This window comes from Rhinatrema bivittatum, chromosome 13 (genome assembly GCF_901001135.1).
Source record: "Rhinatrema bivittatum chromosome 13, aRhiBiv1.1, whole genome shotgun sequence".
Taxonomy (NCBI): domain Eukaryota; kingdom Metazoa; phylum Chordata; class Amphibia; order Gymnophiona; family Rhinatrematidae; genus Rhinatrema; species Rhinatrema bivittatum.
In genome coordinates this window covers 62,299,195-62,318,890 of record NC_042627.1, presented here as the reverse complement: position 1 = coordinate 62,318,890, position 19,696 = coordinate 62,299,195, and the positions used below count along the sequence as shown (strand labels likewise).

General features: G+C 42.4%; 1 protein-coding gene across 1 annotated transcript in view; it reads right to left on the bottom strand.

Moving 5' to 3' along the window:
* The window catches only part of ADAMTSL3 (ADAMTS like 3), a 412,023-nt gene that overhangs the window by 184,228 nt on the left and 208,099 nt on the right, over positions 1-19,696 (bottom strand). Inside the window, 2 exon segments of the mRNA XM_029574962.1 lie at positions 771-816; positions 4,488-4,612. Coding sequence (XP_029430822.1) covers positions 771-816; positions 4,488-4,612 — 171 coding nt within the window.

The window sequence follows — 19,696 nt, the reverse complement described above, 5'->3', positions numbered from 1 at the left end:
CACTAGCAAATATCTGTCAGGCTAGGCTTCCATCTAATACAGTTCTCTCTTTGGGACACACTTAATACTTGTCCAATCAGGTGCTTCAAGGTGCTGGTCTCCCAAATGCTGTTTTAGCTTCATGGTTTCTACAGGATTCTTGTAAGCCAGAGTCCCTGTGACTCTAGTGCAAGATCCCCTGGCCTTCCTTGAACATCCAGGGCTGCAGGTTTGATCCTTACTGCCTCTAACAATTATATCATTGCTGATGATATATAATAAGCTAAGATTTATATTCCAGAAAGATGGCCTCTTACATGAGATGGCAGTTCAAATTTTAAAAGGACAGCCCTCCCTTAGAGAATGCTTTATTCCTTTTTTAATGCAGTGAAGGATTTCAGAAGAAGCTTGGAAAAAAATTTTAAAAAAGGAAACTGTTGGCTCCGTTTTGATGAAAATGAGTGTTTGCAAACTTTCCCCAAAGCGCAATTTCTTTCTTATGCTTATAAAACATTCTGAATCACCAACTGGCAGCAAAGGCGAACATACCAGAGCGCATTCAGGAAGCATAAATTCAAGGCCCTGATGTTGTCAATTAGACCAAGGAGCAAATAATAAAACAAAGAGTACAAATCAAGAGTGGAAGGAAAAAGAAGAATGTTCCATTAGATCTGAAACATAAGTGGAATTCCTTTGACTTAATGTATTTATATGTTATATATATATAATATATATTAGTCTGGACACAGAAGAAAGGGAAAAAAAAATATAGACTGATTGGATGGACTCACACTGTTGCTGCATGTCTTGTACTGAATGTTCCGTCCTTCACAGTTCCTGCAGAGAGACAACATGATGGGGGGAAAAAAAGAAAAAAAATATTTAAAAAATATATACAAGCAAGAACATGTTTTCAAAACGGAATGCCTTTTTTCTACTTTTATTGTGTTAAAGCCTTAAGATACACTTGTAGAACTCTGTAGCAATTAAGTGCACAAACAATGTCTTTAATGAAAAGCTATATGTTTTGGAAACTAATTAACTTTTTTTTTTTTTTTTTACTAAATATGGCTCTCTTGCTCATGTTCGGTCACACTATATTCCAGGCCACCCTTTAGCAAACTCACAGTTCAGTTCAGGATAAGCAAACATAATGGGAACAAGAGCTTCACATCCTACACTATTATTTTAGAGCCATTAGGGACAAGATGCCCATATTTAAAAGTCAAATTGATTATTACACAACAGCAGCTCCCCCCCTGGCCTTTTGTTCTGGAAATCCAATGCCTGTAGAATGGCGACCCAAGCAGAAGCCATTAACCTTAACATATAAATACCAGGAGGTGCAGGATCAAAGGCAGTGAGCATGTCAAAAACCCCACAGCAGTTCCAAAATATAGTACAGCATTTCAAGCACAATTCTCTAACTTGTAAACACAGCGCTTTCAGAAGTTATTCCTGTTTAGTGCAAATGTATGAAACTGATTTTGACAGTACAACGCTGATGTAAGCCAGCTGAAGTCCAAAATAGATACTTGGCTTAATACAGGTGAAACTGTGCTGTTATCTGGTGGCGCTGGGATGTTTGAAATCTTGAAATAAGACGATTATTTATTGAAGGCTCCCAATCCTATCTCGCAGGACACCCCCCCAGACAGTCGGGTTTTCAGGATATCTGCAAAGAATATGTATGAGACAGATTCACTTTGGATATCCTGAAAATCCGACTGTCTGGGCATCCCTGATGACAGGCTGGGGAACCACTAATTTGTAGCACAGATCTCCTTTGGTGAACTTTTGCCATTACTGATTTCACAGAATCCGTACATGGATCTAACCATGTTGCTAACATTTTCTTGGTTTTGATGGTTAGGAATAGAGGTAGAGAGGAGGAAGAGGGCTAATAAAATTTATTCTAAGCAAAGGTTAAAAAAAAACCCCCAAAACACCAGAAGCATGTGTTTTTCTGCTTTCTCTGGTCATGAGAAGAATTGGATCTGTTCTTTGGGATCCTGATGGGATCTTGTGTCCTGGATTGGCCACTTTCAGAGACAGGATGGTGGTCTTGATAGACGTTTGGTTTTATCTAGTATGGCATTTCTTATATCCTTATGATCTAGAGCCAACTAAGATAGTTTGTAAATGCTAGGAGAATGTCTTTATGAGACAGGGATAGAAATGTTTGCCCAGTGACAGCCATGTGTGTGATCAAGCACATCAGAGCTATTTTGTGGGCATTTTAGGAATTAGGAAAAGATGGAAGACAGATGAGAATAAGGTGGCACCGCCTATTATAGAGAGCAAGAAAAGTTATTTGGTCCTAAATCACCCAGATCTCCTATCTAGTCAGTACTAAACAATAAATATGTTTAATATCACTTATGCCAGATAATTAGCAGATGTAAAAGTACATGAGTATGTTGGCAAAAGTACACGCGTGTCTTAAAATAGCAATTTGTGCGCATAAGGCCTGGCCCTGCCCAGGAACGCCCCTAGACTGTCCCTTGTTTTACATGCGTATATGAGCCTTTCAAAAGTGGAAATATGCACGTATTTTTGACTTTATAAAATATGGTATATGCGAGTGACTGCTACTTATTCAAGTAACATTTAGAAAATTCACCCCTAGGCTTCAAAAGAAGGCACCGACAGCAGTGATGTGAACCCCCAAAAGCAGCACGAAAGGGGCAAAGTGGCACCAAGAATGGCATGAACATCCCAAGGCCCCATGAACACCATGAAGGGGGAACAAAGCAGCAAAGGTACAGAAAAAAAATACAGGTACTGATAGAGGAACAAAGCAGCCCAGAGTGGCGTGAAGACACCAAAGCACCATGAGAGGTGCAAAGCAGCCACATACAGTGGCCAGAACACCCCAAGGTGTAGCATCTGGAGTAGGACAGCAAGGCAGAAAGACCCTCTAGATGTAGCATAAGGGATATAGCAGCAAGGCAGAGTGTCAGCAGGACCCTAACGTGTAGAGTCTGGGGTATCGCAACAAGACTGAATGATAGCAAGACACCCCCCCCCCCCCCCCCCCAAGGCATATCTTCAGGAACAGGGCAGCTTCGCCTTGATTGATCTTCCAGTCCTGTCTACTTGCCTTCTTCTCCCACCTCGGCTCTGTTCTGGCTACATTTCCTACTAGTCTCACTGCAGCACTTTTCAATGGGCCACAGACTTGAAACATAAACAAATGAAATTAATTAGTGGATACCTTCCATTTGTTTTGGAGGTCCACGAATGAACTGAAATGGTTTCTCTTTTGTTGCATTTTACCCATTTGTTTCAAATAAATGCACATCCTCATTGTTTTCCATTTCTTTCCTACTAATACCTAATATTCTATTGCTTTTTTGAGCACCATCATGCACTGGATAGGCATGTCAAAGTCCTTTCCACAATGATTCCAGGATCATTTTCCTGAGTGGTGATATACAGAACACAATATCGTGTACATTTTATTTAGTGTATTCTTCCCTGTGTGTGTCACTTTGCACTTGTCCATATTAAAAATTTCATCAGCCCTTTAGATGCCCAATTCCCCAGTCTCAGAAGGTACTTTAGAAATTTCTCACAATCGGCTCGTGATCTAACAATCGTGAATAATTTTGTATCATCTGTAAATCTGATCACCTTACTCATAACTCCCTTTTCCGGATCATTTATAAATATATTAAAAAGCACCAGCCACAGAACAGATCCCTGGGGCACAAGACTATTTACCTTTCTCGATTGAAAGCCATGACCATACAGTCCTACTCCCTGTTTTTTTTATCTTTTAACCAGTTACCAATCCAAAATAAGCCATTGCCTCCTGTGATGGAGAAACAGCATAAGAATAAATACCATCTCTAAAAAGGTAAGAGATATCTTTCTAGGACAGGTGGCAACCTGCATTCTTGGCTTGCACTGAATCATGATAAATGCCCCAGCTTGTCTCCTTTTCTCGTTTCCCTACCCATATGGAATAACATATTATAACAATATTGTGCATAACAAATATTTGGTTATAACTGGATACTTGTTCCTCAAAGCTTGTACAATATTTGTTGCAACAGTTCGACTTTGCTATAACAAGCCTTCTTTATCGTACAAATATCTGTTGGGTCTCAACACCTTAATTATCAAAAAGGAACTACTATTTTTTTTTATTTAAACATTTTTGTATTCCGCAATATGCACAATAATGTTCGGTGCAGATAACAGTTTATTAATTAGTCACTGATATGCAGAGCAGTATTGTTTAATATACTACACGAGGATTCAGGGTGTAGATTGAATTCTGAAGATCTTCCATGAAACCTTTTTCTTCTTTATGTCATTTTTTTAATGTATTATTATTAACTGCATTTTATGTTTGTTCTTACGGTTCGCATGTACTAGTAGATTGGTTTGAACGTACAATATTTAATTTTATTTGTCGTAATATGCTTTGATTGATAAATTTGGAAAAGCAGAATATACATTTTGAAGTCAATCAAATTAAAATTAAATCTTCTGCTGACCTTCCATTTAAACATCTCCGCAGAGAATAGGATGCACCTCCTCCACAGGTTCGAGAGCAATCACTCCAGGCTCCCCAGGCATCCCAACCACTATCTTTATCTTCAGACCGGGTAATTCTGGATGTCTACACATAAGGAAGAAAAAGAAGACAATGAGCTATAAATCAACAGTGTGTATTGATGAAGAATCATTTTAATGCTATTTTATAGATATTTCTTTCTAACCAAACACCACAACTGGGACTTCAATCTGTCTCAGAGCAAGGGAGAATCAGGTGAAAGAAGCATAGTGAAGGCAGCATTTTACAGCCCCTTGAAATGAGGGAGTCTCAGCCATGTTTAATAAGTCAGGCTCGGGATGCATGCACACTGGATTTCAAAAGGAGCTGAAGCCTGTGTCCCTTGGCCAAGGAGTGATATTTCAAAGGATAGAGTATATGGCAAGAGGAGGAAAAATGGCAGCTAGCTCTATGGTGCCTTGACGCAACAGAGGCCAGTTCTAGTTGCACTGGAAGCCCAAAGAGCAGGAGCAAAGTGCTGGGCCAAAAACAGAAAAAAAAGATGCAGTCAAAACATTTAAGAAGTCATCTGAATTTTCCTGAAGTGAAGCAAATTTTATGAGGAATGCTAGAAAACAATTTACTGTACTTAATGCAAAATCATTGAAATTGAGGCACCAAAAGGGTCAAATGACTCTGCCATGCAGGAAATCAGAGTTTGAATCTGCTCCTCAGACTAGCTGGAGTTGGAATTGCTGCACAGGCAGCTTTCACAACACCTTGGATGGGGAGGGCCATGGAAGGGGGAATGGAGTTCCAACCATTGCTCAACAGCGACACCTACTGGTGCTGTTGAGCAACCTCCAGGTACACATGTCATGTAACTGTTTCCAATAGTCTTTGTCCCTGGCTATTGACTGTTGTTGTGATGAGTGATGTGGGGGGAAAATGGGGAAAAATACCAGACAGCTGTGAATTTAGGAGTCACGAAACCACTGCTCCAGCAGAAGCCAATTCCAATTGACCTGGAAGGTCAAAAACGCAGGAAGAAATTGTTTGACCAAACACCCCCCCCCCCAAAAAAAATAAAATTTCAGACACTGTACTAAAAAAACAGTTCAAAACTGGCAGGAACACTGTAGAGGTAAGTAAACATCTTCAAAATAGCTTTGTCAAAATATTTGATGAATCTGGAAAAGTTCAAAGATTTGTCAAATGGTTCAACCGTTTTGAAGCTAATTTTTTTAAATCTGCTTTGGATTTTGAAAAATGCAAAATGATTTTCATAGAATTGGCAGATATGCTCCAGATATTCAACAATCCAAACCATATTTTTCAATTTTCCCCAAATCCACTGATAAAATCCCACGTTTTTCCCAGGGGATCTCACAAAAAAATAATTAAAAAAAATCTGAAAGCATTATCAAACTAGAATCAAGCAGAAATTCACTTGGTTGACATTTGGCCTTGACCTGTTCTCACATCTGTACAGAAGAGAAAGAAGCAGAAAATGTTGAGTGGGCTATTCAGAGAGATCAATGTGGCTTTTTTCAGCAGCATACAGAAGGGTCTGCATCACGCTTCATAGTCTATACTTCAGGAGGAATAAATATTTCCTGTCGCCTGGCAAATAAATATGTGCTAGCCCATCAGGTTTGAATCAGAAGATAGGGAGAGTGATGATTTTAAACCATTTACCTGGGTAAACCTGGCTAAAATTATGCATTGTGATGAACAAACATGCATGCTTCTAACCGGGTAAACAGCAGGCGAACTCAGGGGAAGGGACTAATGGTGGCAGATTATATTTTCACATGTGGGCATCATATTTTCAAGGGGAAAAACGTACGCCCAGAAAAAGCAGGTGCAAATCTTTGCGGGAACATTTTTCCTGTGAACTTTGCATCAATGGGTCCAGTTTTGAAATCTGCCCCCATGTTTGTAAAGAAGTTTAGAATACAATACCTTGTGCATAACAATGAATATTGATTGTGAGGAATAACATAGAACAATTAGGCTAAATTGCAAACTTCTTTAGACTGGACTCAGCATTACTCTTTTATTTATTTATTTATTTATTTAAAGTCTCTTTTATACCGATGACCGTTCACACATCGCATCGGTTTACAATTAAACAGTAACAGATGGGCGGAAACCCTTACATATAACATTGTAAAACAGCGTAACTTTTGGGCAGGGCCCTTACATGTAACTGATAAAAAGGAGGCTAAAACTTGGAAGGGTATAGAGCTGACTATACTGGGCAGAGTCCATGTAGTCAATAAATAGATACAGCATAATCACTATATTCATATAAGAACAAAACTATATACAATAGATAATGACATAAATAGCCGATTCAAAAGTACCAAATAGAAGGGCATAAGACAGATTCCACAGGGTCGAATTCCTTAGTCATATAGTAGGATTATTAGTTAAAAAGAGTTTTAGTAGAACAGGGGGGTTTAAGTAATGGCTGGTGAAATCTGGTAAGCTTGCTGGAAGAGCCATGTTTTCAGTTTTTTTTTGAAGATAGGAGTGTATGTTTCCAGGCGAATATCAGAGGGCAGGGAGTTCCAAATAGATGGGCCGGCAAGAGAGAAAGCTCTGCTTATGGTGGAGGATAATTTAAAAGATTTGATAGGTTGGGCGCGTAGGGTTCCTTGGAGGGCTGTACGTGTTGGTCTATTCGAAGTACGGGGGAGGAGTGGGGGGTTAATCCAGTTAAGGTTAGAGTTCAGCAGACTTTTGTGGATGATAGAAAGGGCTTTATAGCGAATTCGGAAATGTATAGGGAGCCAGTGAAGTTCGATAAGTGTGGGGGTGATGTGATCTCTTTTTTTTGAATTAGTTAGAATCCTAGCGGCAGCATTTTGTAATATTTGTAAGGGTTTAGTATGAGTAACGGGAATGCCTAGCAAGAGTGCATTACAATAGTCTACCTTAGATAAAATGATAGACTGGAGTACAGTGCGGAAATCAGAAAAGTTTAGCATAGGCATAAGTTTTTTTATGGTTTGGAGCTTAAAATAGCATTCCTTGATGATGGATTTAATAAAGGGTTTGAAAGTAAGATGGTTATCAATAAGAACCCCAAGGTTGCGAACGTGTGATGGGAAAGATGTGGAAGAGTATGCAGGTGGGATGTCTGGGAGCGGGGGCCCATTTGATATGATTAAGAGTTCAGTCTTACTGGGATTTAGAGCTAGTTGCATGTCGTTTAGTAATGTTTTGATAGAGGAGAGACAGGATTCCCATTTAAGAAGAGCAGTTTGAAGAGAGTCAGAGAAAGGGAAAATGAGTTGCACATCGTCCGCATATATGAAATGCTTGATGTGGAGGTTAGTGAGGAGAGTAGTGAGGGGGAGCATGTATATATTAAAGAGGGTGGAAGAGAGGGAGGAACCTTGGGGAACACCTTGGGGCAGACTAATGGGGTCCGATTCATTGTTATCAACTAAAACAGTGAAAAGACGGTCCTGGAGATATGATCGTATCCAGGATAGGGCATTGCCAGTGATCCCGATACTCCTGAGGATGTCGAGGAGGACATCATGATTGACTGTATCGAATGCCGCTGAGATGTCAAGCATGGCAATCAAATAGGAGGAGCCTGAGTCAGTTCCTTTAATGAGGGTGTCATGTAGGGAGAGTAGTAGGGTTTCAGTACTTAAGTGCTTTCTGAAACCGTGCTGTGTAGAAGGGAGAATATTGTTTTGTTCCAGGTGATCGGAGAGGCGTGAGTTGACTATTTTTTCAAGGACTTTAGCTAGGAGAGGTAGGTTGGAGGCGGGTCTGTAATTAGATAAAGTGTCAGGGTCAAGATTAGGTTTTTTGAGTAGTGGTTTAACTACTGCTTGTTTAAGAAATTTAGGGACCGTGCCATGCTCTAAGGAACAATTAAGGATATTTGAGAGAGGTTTGGAAATCACTTCGGGAATGGCTAGCAGGAGTTTAGTGGGGATAGTTTCGGAAGGATGAGATGAGGGTTTTAATTTTTTAAGGATATTTTGTACTTCAAGGGAGGATGAAGAGTCAAAAATTGAGAGGGAGGCTGTCGAGTTGATGGCGGGCAGGCAGATATTGATGTTCTTATGTGAGAAATGTGCAGTGATGGAAGAGACTTTGTTTTTGAAAAATTGAGCTAATTCATTGCAGCGATTTTTAGAGTGATTAACTGGGAGTTGTGTGGTAGCAGGAGAGGTGAGGTCCGCAACCATAGTGAATAGGGCCTTGGGGTTATCTTGCATGCCATGTATTTTTTTAGCATAGTAATTACGTTTAGCATGGAGGATAGAATTTCTATATTCATGCATTGTTTGGTAGTATAAGGTTTTATTTGCAGGGGATTGGTCTTTGCGCCATAACCTCTCAGCTGTCCTGAGTTGGATTTTGAGATTCCTGAGATCAGGTGTGTACCATGGTTTTCTGTTTCTACAGTTAGGGTTGATAATTTTTGTTGTAAGCGGGCAATGTTTGTCAGCAATGCTAAGGGTAAGGTTGAGCCAGGTAGAGAAGGCATTGTTTGGGGATGAGACGTCGATTTGGCTGTCTAAGTCAGCGCATGCTTGTGAGATGGTATCAATATCGCATGGTTTGCGAAATTTAAATGAAATGGGCTGTTGTGGCGTGGTGGGGGACATTTGCGGGAGTGAGAGTTTTGTCTGAATCAAGGAGTGGTCAGACCAGGGTACTGCAATGCATGAAGGGGGATTGCTTATGCTAACATGGGAGTTGACAAAGATCAGATCAAGTGTGTGACCTGCTTTGTGTGTGGGCGAGTTCACGATTTGTTGGAAGCCCATAGCTTCAAGGGAGGAGAGGAATGCTTCACATGCTGGGGATTGTGGGGAGGTATCCACGTGTAAGTTAAAGTCTCCTAGTAGAATTGTGGGTATGTCAGAGGATAGGGAGTTTGCAAAAAATTCAATAAGTGGGGATGAGTCTTTCTCGAGGAGACCTGGGGGTGTATAGATGAGACACAGTTGGAGTGAGTTAGATTTAAAAAAGCCAATTTCGTATTGGTTTGGAATATCACATTTCTGGGATAGTAATTTAAATTCCTTTTTTACAGCCAAGAGTATGCCGCCACCTCTTTTCTTTTTCCGAGGGATAGAGAATACATCGTAGATTTCTAAGGGTAGCTGGTTGATGAGGGGAGAGTCATGTTGTTTGAACCAAGTTTCCGTTACAGCACATATTTCTGGTTTAGAATCTGTAAGGATGTCATGTAAGAGATGTGATTTCTTTTGGAGTGATTGTGCGTTAAATAAAATAATGGAAATGAGTGATAAACTGATGGCTTGAGTGCGTGTGAGGGTGTGTATTGGGATAAGCCTTCTTTTGCTGAGGGTGGACTTGCGTTGTGTGGCCTGATGGGAGAATGTCAAGGGAGAAAATGGGTTGTGTCCCAGGTGGCAAGATAGAGACCAGTTGCCATTTAAAGGAGGCATAGTTGACCTACAGGGTATTGGGAATATGGAGTTGGGTGAGACAGATGTAATGCAGAAAACTACCAAGAACTAATATTATGTACTTTACCGCCAAAAAAACACTGATCTAATATAGTTTAAGGCAAAGTGATAAAGCAGGATTGTACAGCCGTTGTACAGTGATGACAGAGTATAAGTTATTTTTAGGGTGTCTGGAACGCAAATAAGGTAAACAGATATTTCTAACATATATATACAATGACATTTAGCAAAAAAGGCATGGTGGTGGTTTGCTCCTGAAAAGGTCCTGATGAGGCGCATAACACACTTAAACCAATTAAAGTACCGAGAGTTAGGGACACTTCAGATATTAAGCAATATTGATAATTGGCAATTCAAGAAATTCAGATTACCAGTGAATCACTGAACAGCATTACAGTTATGGAAGAAAGGAAAGCAAAGGCTTAACTTTTCAAATAAAAATGTTTACTGTAATTTCAACTTCTCAGACTTAGTGGATTTCAGTTTGCCTTAAAATCAAACAATGTGTAAAATGCCTTGTTACTGCTTAGAGTCATAACATGCAATTAAGCGATCTAGCACCAGATAATTACATTGAACTTTTAAAGGTGATTCTTCCAAATTAAAAGGCATAGTGATGGGCAACTACTCTAATGATAGAGCTTTTAACCAAGGGAGCTATTTAATTTTAGGAGCTATTTAATTTTAGAAACCAGAATTTCAAAAAGGTAAAAACAAACAAAACAAAACAGCTTCTTAATATTTCGAAATGTGATTCTCAACTGGCAGTTCAGCTATGAGAGGCTTCTAATACCGAAACTCACAGGTGACTGGCCAATATGAATATTCTACAAGCCAAAGTTAAAGGAATACAAAGTCACACATAACCAATTATATTGCACTGTTTCACTTCCATGGCTCTAAATAATGCGCCAAAGTTTTGGATCCCTGCTTCTGCGACATCCATTACTGATGTTCCAATGCCCCTTTGCAGTTTATGACCATATAACGTGTTGTAACACCGACAATGCTTTGCTTCCAAATGTAATTCTGAACGGAGAGCACATTTTCTGCTATTTCACTCTGTTGCAGCTCTTAGTATCATCCACAAATAGACAAACTTTACCGTTTATCCCTTCTGCAACGTCTGTTACGATTCCTCCCGTAGCTGTGCCACGGGAGGCCTCTCACCTTCTCTGGAAGCTGCTCCGAAGACGAGGCCTCGCCTAAGTAATCCTTCGGATCTTGCTCCACAGCCTGGGAGGCCTTCGGTGTCTGCAGGGCCTACCCAAGGCCTACTCCAGCTTGGTGTGGGCCACACTCCTCTCCTAAGGGGCGGGTCCGCGGCTCCTCTCCACTCTTGTAGGGCCAGAGAGGTGTGGCCCATCTGGACTCCTCCTAGGCAGTTGCCTGCTCCTGGGGTATAAAAGCTCTTCTCCAGCACTCATGCATTGCCTTGCATTGGAGTTGCTCGTCTCTGGATGTCTCCTCTTCCAGTGCTCTGTCAGGCCTTCGTTCTTTGTTCCAGCTGGGTGTCCGGTGTCTTGTACATTCCTGATGTTTCCTGATGTTCCTTGATGTCGATTCCTGTTGTTCCTGTCCCAGTCCTCGCTTCTGACTGCCAGTGTGCAGTACCTCATTTTTGACTGCCGGTGTGCAGTACCTCTCTCCTGACTGCTGGTGTGCAGCATTTTGTTCCTGATTCCTAATCTTTAGTACCCTCATTCCTTCCTGCACTGGTCCCACTCCCGCAGATGTAGGACAGGGTGGTCCGTTACCAGACAAGTGGTACTGGCTAAGTAGAGCGCCCTGAGGGATCGTGCCAGCGTCTGAACCTTCCAAGTTCCTGAGTCTATGTCTACAGTCTACAATTCCCGAGTCTTCATCTTCTGGGCCTGAACCTCCGTCTGCCCACACCCTGAGTCCGGCCTGCTGGTCCGAAAGGGCCGGGAACGGTCGAAGGACTGTTCATTACCAACTTTCCATAGTTGGTTCCAGAAGCATGCAGGTCTGGCTGGGGGTCGGGCCGTCTCTCACCACCCATGCTGGCACACGCTACACCTACCCTTGGCGCGGTCCTGATCCACCTGGGATTGTGCCAGGGGCCCAAGGGCATACTCCCTCTAAGGGAGACCGCTCTCCCAGCGCTCCCCATAACAATGTCACTCACAAAATTATTGAACAGAACCGGTCCCAAAACTGATCCCTGTGGCACTCCAATTAACATGGTTCTCTCTTCAGAGTAGGTTCCATTTACCATTACACGCTGCTCATCAGTCAACCAGTTTGTAATCCATGCCACCACCTTGGCACTCACTCCAAGTCTGAGACATTTGTTTTATTATTACCTTCTAATGCAAATTATATTCGGTTTCATTCTATCACTGTAATTTTTGCTTTCCCTAGCTGCACTGTATCTCAGGCCTTGAGCTAGGCACCTGCCCTCGCTTTTACCACTAACCCTGTTATCCTCTAGAATCTCTCTGCCTTGCTGCCTGCAGACAAGTACGGCTTCAGCGGGCCCCTGATTAAACCCGCGGCAACACTCGCTGTATCATCTCCAGATCTGTTTGCTCTTCATACTGCTTACATGCAGGGATTTCTTGCTTAGAAAAAGCATCAGGACCATCAGGAGAGTACTGTAAACCTCTAGGTATATTTTGCATTCATTTGAAGGGTAAAATATAACTTAAAATTGCTTTAAAAAATAGAGAGCGGAGAGCAGAAAAATGACCCAACCGTTCTCTTTAGTGGCTCTCTATCGCCCTCCGAGGTGGTGGAGGCAAAAAACAGTAACAACATCCAAAAAAGCATGGGATAGGCACAGAAGAACCCTAACTGTGAAAATGTGAAGGGAAAGACAGAGATCAACTGTGGTCTAAGGCACTAAACCCAGAAAAGGTGCTTTATGGTCCTTCCTTATATGCAGTTAGATTTTATGTTTCTAAGCATATGAAATTTTTCACTAAAGCACAACAAGCTCTAGGAAGAATAGGCAGCCTGTCATGCTGCATGTGGAATTAGAACAGAAAGTCCATGCTGTTTGCTCTTTGTCATAGAGCTAATCCTGATTAATAAACAAGGACTGCAGAAACACATAAGAATGCATCTAATACCCCACAAGAATGGAAGTCATAGAGTTGATATAGCGATGAAGTGGAAATTTCTGCCCTGAGGAGACACGGAGCTGGAGCCAAGCATTTAGAGAAACCTCCCTGTAATTCATAACTGCTTCACAGACAATGCTACACTGTGAAGAATGTATAGCTGCTGATTGTTAAACTGCTAATACCAGCTGGGCTCAATGCATTCATATTGATAGCGCCAGTATCCCAAAATAGACCTTAGACCTCTTCTTTGAGCGCCTACTAGGACCCACGTTCAACAATCTTTCAAGGCATGCATTACTATTCCTGACAGACTCGAAAGCCGCCACAGATGGAGCATTTTACATCTCTTGCAAAATTAATAAGCAGCACAAATTCAGCAATCTGCTAATCTCATATGGTAACAATTTGTTGACATTCTTAAAAGGGTGTGCACTGGAAAAGATATATTTCGTTGAGACATATTTCAGAGGTTCAGTTCACTTTTGGGAAGTTAAAGAACTTTAATGCATCCAAAATTTAGAAAGCTTGCCATTTTTCTACTTATGGTTTCAATAGGGAAGGGAAAGCAGGTGGAAAGGTACTGATTACCTCTGATCTTTGTAAGAGTTACGGGTTTTGCTCCTTTAGACATAGAAAGATGCATGCATCTGCAAAATTAAAATTTATATGACAATAATATTTTTTTATATGCCACTTCTTTTTTTTTTTTTTTTACCAAAGGGCTGAAAGTGATGGTAACAAACTTAAGCCTTACATGCTGTCTCAATGCATTCATTTGTAAACCCATCTCTTGTGCATGGGATTGTCCACAGACTGATGGATTTTTCTCACTCTATCCTCTTACTCATCAGTAAACCTGTTTCTCTGTGGAAAGTGGTTTATTTCCTAGGGCCTGATCTCCCAAGCTCATTTTCCAAATTCTGTGTTTCTGGGAAAAGAGCCCAGTGAATCAGGCCCCTGCAGGGCCTCTGCCTTATCTTTCCACGGCGCTAATCTAAGCAGAGCAAGTCCTTGTGATCTAGCTGTGCCACAGAACTGGCCATTTCGTAACAGTGAGCAGGGGGTCACTTTTTCATGAATCATAGGCCTCTTAAGTGGCAGTAATCCTCAACGGGATATTAAAATTACATCTAACCAGGGTGGATAATTACTGTAATGAGATACACCTGTGCTACACTTTCAGCTTCTTTACAAATGAGGGATAAGGCATTTCTGGGCCACTGAGTGCCTTGCATTTCAATAAATCAAATTATGATGTACATAACCTTCCTAATTGGAAATGTATGTGAGAGGTCACTGGTTCTTTAATGTAGTATATTGACCAAGCATTAGAATATATGGTGCATTTGATTTACTGCAAGAAACCTGGAACAGCAATTCCATCATATATGTACAATAAACTAATGGCAAGTGATCTCTGTTCTGCTCCTTTTATGCTGAAGTCAAATGAAGTCTTAGTAGTGCTTTGCTTTCCTGAATTATTATTAGCGTGTCGGCCTTGCTCATGTAAATGATGATTTAATCCCTTGTGTGACAAAATAATAAAGAAAACCTTCCAGCAATTCTCCAAGGGACATTTTTGTGGTTGGGTTTATGGATCAGTTTCAGCGAGACGGGTGTGTGAGGACATGGAAAGCCAGGGCCGGTGGAAGCATCAGGCAGGGTAGGTGGTGGCATAGGGTGCCGGAAGCAGGCAGGCAGGCGACGGAGTAGGCAGTAAGGGCGGCAGCTTTGAAAGGACAGGTGAGATGAGAAGTGGCACAGGTGAGGCATGGAGCTTGAGGGCATGTTTTTATTGAAAGAGCTGGGGTCATTTGTCATGGGCGGAGACAGAGAGAAAGAGATATCACATGATGACATCACCGCCTAGGGCGGCTGGAGACCCTTCCACTGGCACTGAGGAGAACTGCTGGGAATGTTTAGCATCTCTGGGGTTTGCACCTCCTTCTTGAGCACAAAAAATTCTGCTGCAGCAAGGGAATGAGCGTGTGACTTCTAGAACACCTCTTTCTCTCCATTCTCCACTCTTTGTCTATGCTTACGGAACTGCATTTACACAGTAAAATCGAGGTCACTTTGGAACAACTAGAGCAGTTTTATAGACCTACATGCATAGTGAGAAGTGTAGAGGAGTTGGGCCATCCACATGCCCCCTACCTTCCTCCACGGCGTCGAGGTCACCGCCAGCGCCTCAGCATTGGCGGAGAGACGGTTCCCTGGCTGGCCCTGCTTCTCCTCCTCGGGGCAGTTCCCCCGATCGAGCCCCTGCCTTGCTCCCTGGCGGGAGGGGCACCGTTCGGGCTCCTCTTCGCAACATCGGGCCGCCCTGCAGTACTTCCGGGATCGGGCCTTCCCTTAGGTGCGAGGCTGCGTCTCCTGCCGGCTCTTAAAGGGACCTTGTCACCTTAACCAGCCCCAGCTGCAGCAGATAGGGAAGGCTTAGGGGAGTATATAGGAGACTTCCTTTTTCCTGCTCTTCGACTTAGCAACAAATCTGCTCACTCCCGTGTTTCTTCTGATGCCTCTGGAATCAATACCTCAGTCTCTATTCCTGATCGAGCCTTCGGTGTTTGACTTCGGACTGGCAAGCGGCGATCCTCTGGTATTGGACCTCAGACTGATCTTCCCTCTTCAAAGGTCACCTAAGTCCCAGTGGTCCGGGTCCCTATGGGCTCCTCCCGGGGGGTTCACGGGCTTCCAAGGGTGAAGATCCAGCTGGCCCTTGCTTCCATGTCATGCAATCTCTTCCTCTCAAGCTTCGCCTAAGTCCCAGCGGTCCAGGTCTCTACAGGCTCCTCCTGGGGGGATCATGGGCTTCCAAGGGTGAAGATCTACTGGTTTCCACTTCGCCTCAGCCTCGCCATTCGACGGAGGATCCCGGGGAGTCGCCTCCTCAGGTAGTATCAACTCCTCCTCGGACCAGGGTTCACATCCTCTCAACGTTCATAACAGACCTGCAGTTTAATAAATGCCAGTGAACCAAACCCCCCCCCCCCTCCCCACTTAGTTTTTGGGTACTTACCAGGTTCTTATGGCCTGGATTGGCCACTGTTGGAAACAGGATGCTGGGCTTGATGGACCCTTGGTCTGACCCAGTATGGCATGTTCTTATGATCTTATGTACACTGCTTTGGTAAGTCTAATACTGATGAAGCAGCAGTTAACAAGTATGCTTAAAAACTAAATAAATATATAATCCTAGCATTCTCTCCTGCCTCTCTCCAGACCAATCCCAGTACGTTTCCCCTTTCCCCTTCCTACTTTTCAATCTCTACACATCTTTTTTTGCAGCCTGCCTGTCCCACTGCCTCCCTCTTCTGGTGTGGCTTTTCTCTCTGGCTCGTATCATTTTGGAGTATGGCACCAACAGGGCATGAATGTCTAGAGGAAAGGGGGCTTTAAAAGTTTGCAAATAGGTTTAATCAGCAGGGGGAGGGGTAGAGAGAGGACTAGTTTTATGCATGCTGCAGTTCACATGCATAAGTCTCCCTGCTGCCTCGTTGGTTATCTCTGAAGGTCACCACAATCCATCCAGGGCCTGGACTGATGACATCCCCATGCTCCCTGCAGCAGCTGGCTTGGTACTGGAAGGATGCCACAGTGGGAGATTCTGGAGGTCACTACCCTATGCTCCTTGCCATATACCGGGAAGGTTGCATTTCATCTGCATATCTTTCTTGATTGACTCCAGATTCCAGAAAATATCACAACCCACATGGGCTCGGGCTTGGGCTTCTGCCACCTCATAGACCTTCCACCACATGACCAGGAGTTGCATGCCATAGCATTACATCAGGTAAGTGGATTTTTCCCTCTCTTTTTTTCATATAGCTCCACTCATATTCTCTTCCTGATGCTAATCCTTCCCAAGTTTATTTCGTACTGCAAACCACCACAGCAGTTCCATTGTTGCTGTTCTATACATTCTTTATCTCACCAGTCATTCTGTCTTCTGTCCTATCAATTGCTCTTGAGCTTCAAAGTTTTTCTCTCTACTCTCCCTGACAACATCTCATCTTCATCATTGTCTTTCCTTCCTTTGAGGCCCATTCCATCTGACCATTCTTCTCACTAGCTCTCCAGGTAACTGTCATTTATCAGACCCCTGATAAATGCCCTCCTCATGTAACACTCAGGGGAATGTGAGCCATTGGTCCGTTGATCAGTTGGCACAGTCTTATACATGGAGACACGGATCAGGCCCCAGCAGGCAGTAACAGACACACCCAAGACAAGGACTAGGAAGTCCGAAGTCTTCACATGTACCGACTATCTTCCCTGCAGGTTGAGCCCTTGGGTTCTGGGGGGCCAGCAGGACTTGGTGGGCCCAAGTGAGGTCAAGGCAGATGGAGAGCAGAGGAGAGGCAAAATCCAAGCAATGACTGGGGCAGGCGGAAAGCAAGAAGAGACAAAGCCCAGATGATGGCCGGGGCAGGTGGAGAGCAAGGCAGTCCAGATCAGCCGCAAGGGTTCAGTCCAAATAGGAAGAAACATAGAGGCAGGGCAGGAACAGGAGGCCAAGAGGAGAGGCAGAACCAGGGAGACAAGGAAGGACATACAGGAACACGACAGGACTAGCAGGAGACACAGAAACACGACAAGGCACGCTGGAGACAGAGGAATACTGCAACCAAAGGAGGACATGTTGCAGAGGCATCTGAATGATGAAGGGCTGACCCTTAAGTACCTGGCGAGGTCATCAGTGTGAGCCATCCTGGTTTCCTGCCTGAGGCCTTTTTATAGACCTATGATTTAATAAATGCCAGTGCCTGGGCAAAACCAACCCCCCCGGACTAGTTAGCATGTGAGATCTGCAAAGCTGAATCTTTCTGGCATAAAATGGATTTGAGAAATGATAATAGTCATTCTTGGCTGTTTCTTTGCTCTTTAATGAACTATATGCTTGTGCTTTTTTCCTTACAATTAAAACAGTGCTTTAACATAGCCAGTTTGTTACTAAGAAATCTTCATTTTGAATTTACAGTGCTCTTATATATAATAATATTCTATATCCTTTTGAGGCAAATGGCTTTAAATTTAAAAATGACTATATTTATTTATTTTATTTATTTGTTAGTTTTTATAAACCGACATTCAATCGAGATATCACATCGGTTTAAATGTAACTGAACACAGATAATGCAGAGGCTGCTTATTTTACATTGTAACATAGTAACTTAAATGCTAAGGTTCGGAAGATAAAAATACATACTAACTTTGAAGGTTAATTAACAAAGTAATTTAGAGGGACATATAACATGTGAAAATGAGAAGACAGAAGGGGAGGGGAGGCATAGAGGAAGAAAACTATATGTTCTAGTGGGACCCATTGAAACTTCAATGTAGGATATTTTAGACTGTAGGTACTCAGCATATCCCCCCCAGCCTACCCTAACTTGTAACTGGTTTGGCCATGTACCCTGCTTTGAAGTTATCGTTCTCTTTCCCATCCTGTAAGGCTTGGCTCACCCAGAGAATTTGCTTCCTACATTCCTGTGCCCACTGCAGAGCAACTCTGGCTAAAACCCCATGCCAATTTCATTCATTTCAAATCCATTGCCAAAATGGATTTGAAAAATCCATTGCCAAAATCTCTAGTGACCAATTCATACCCAAAGCTAAGGGTCTTCATACGATTCTCTTCCTTGACATATCTGCTCTTCTTTAGAATGTTGATCACCACCTACTAGGGATATGCACTCCAAAACTTACAGTTTGTTTGTTTGTTTGTTTTCATTTTGGGGGAAGGGGGAATTTGTTTGCATTAAGTTCATTTCATGTTCCTTCGGTTTGGATTATTTGCCAAACCAAAAACAAAAAACATTAAACTAGGAAAAAAAACAACCCCAAAACAAAAAGGAAAAGAAGCCGCTATAAAGACAAATTGGTCTCCGGCAGTCCTGATCTTAGCACCGAGGCCTTGGCCCAAGCCCGGCAATAAGGTCTGGTCTCAGACCTGGCCTGTAACTGGGGCCCTTATCTTCCCCTTCAAACTCATGTCCCCTTTTCCTTCTTTCTTTATTTCTGTAATTAACAGTCATCCTCACAGTCCCTTCGGTCATAATCTTATAGTCACATTTGATTCCTCTCTCTCGTTCTTCACACAAGTCCAATACACTACTAAAACAAGGTTTTTCTATACAATTCTGGATAAATCCATCCCTTCCATTCCGAACATACAACCAAAACCATAATCTACTCTTTCATCACCTCCTGTTTAGATTACTGAACCATTTCTCTCCATTACAATGTATCCAAAGCTCGGCTATATGACTTAGTTATGTTTTATATCTATATAATCTCTCTTCTGACTATCTACATACAGTCAAGCTTCTCTTATTCACCTACAAGTGCATTCATTCTACCTATCTTATCTCTTCTTACACTCCTTCTTGTGAACTCCACTCATCAGGCAAGTCACGCCTATATATGTCCTTCTCCTCCACTGCCAACTCCACACTTTCTACCTTACTGCATCATATGCAAGCTCCATCTCTGACCTTATTCAAATTCGGTCTAAAATCCGCCTTTTTGTAGCCTGGTTGGTTGTAACCATTTTCTTAATTAATGAATTTCTCAATGCCTCTTTTTCCCTGTTGGTTTGTTTTGACATGATTGTAAGCACTGTGTAGAAGGGACTGTCTCTT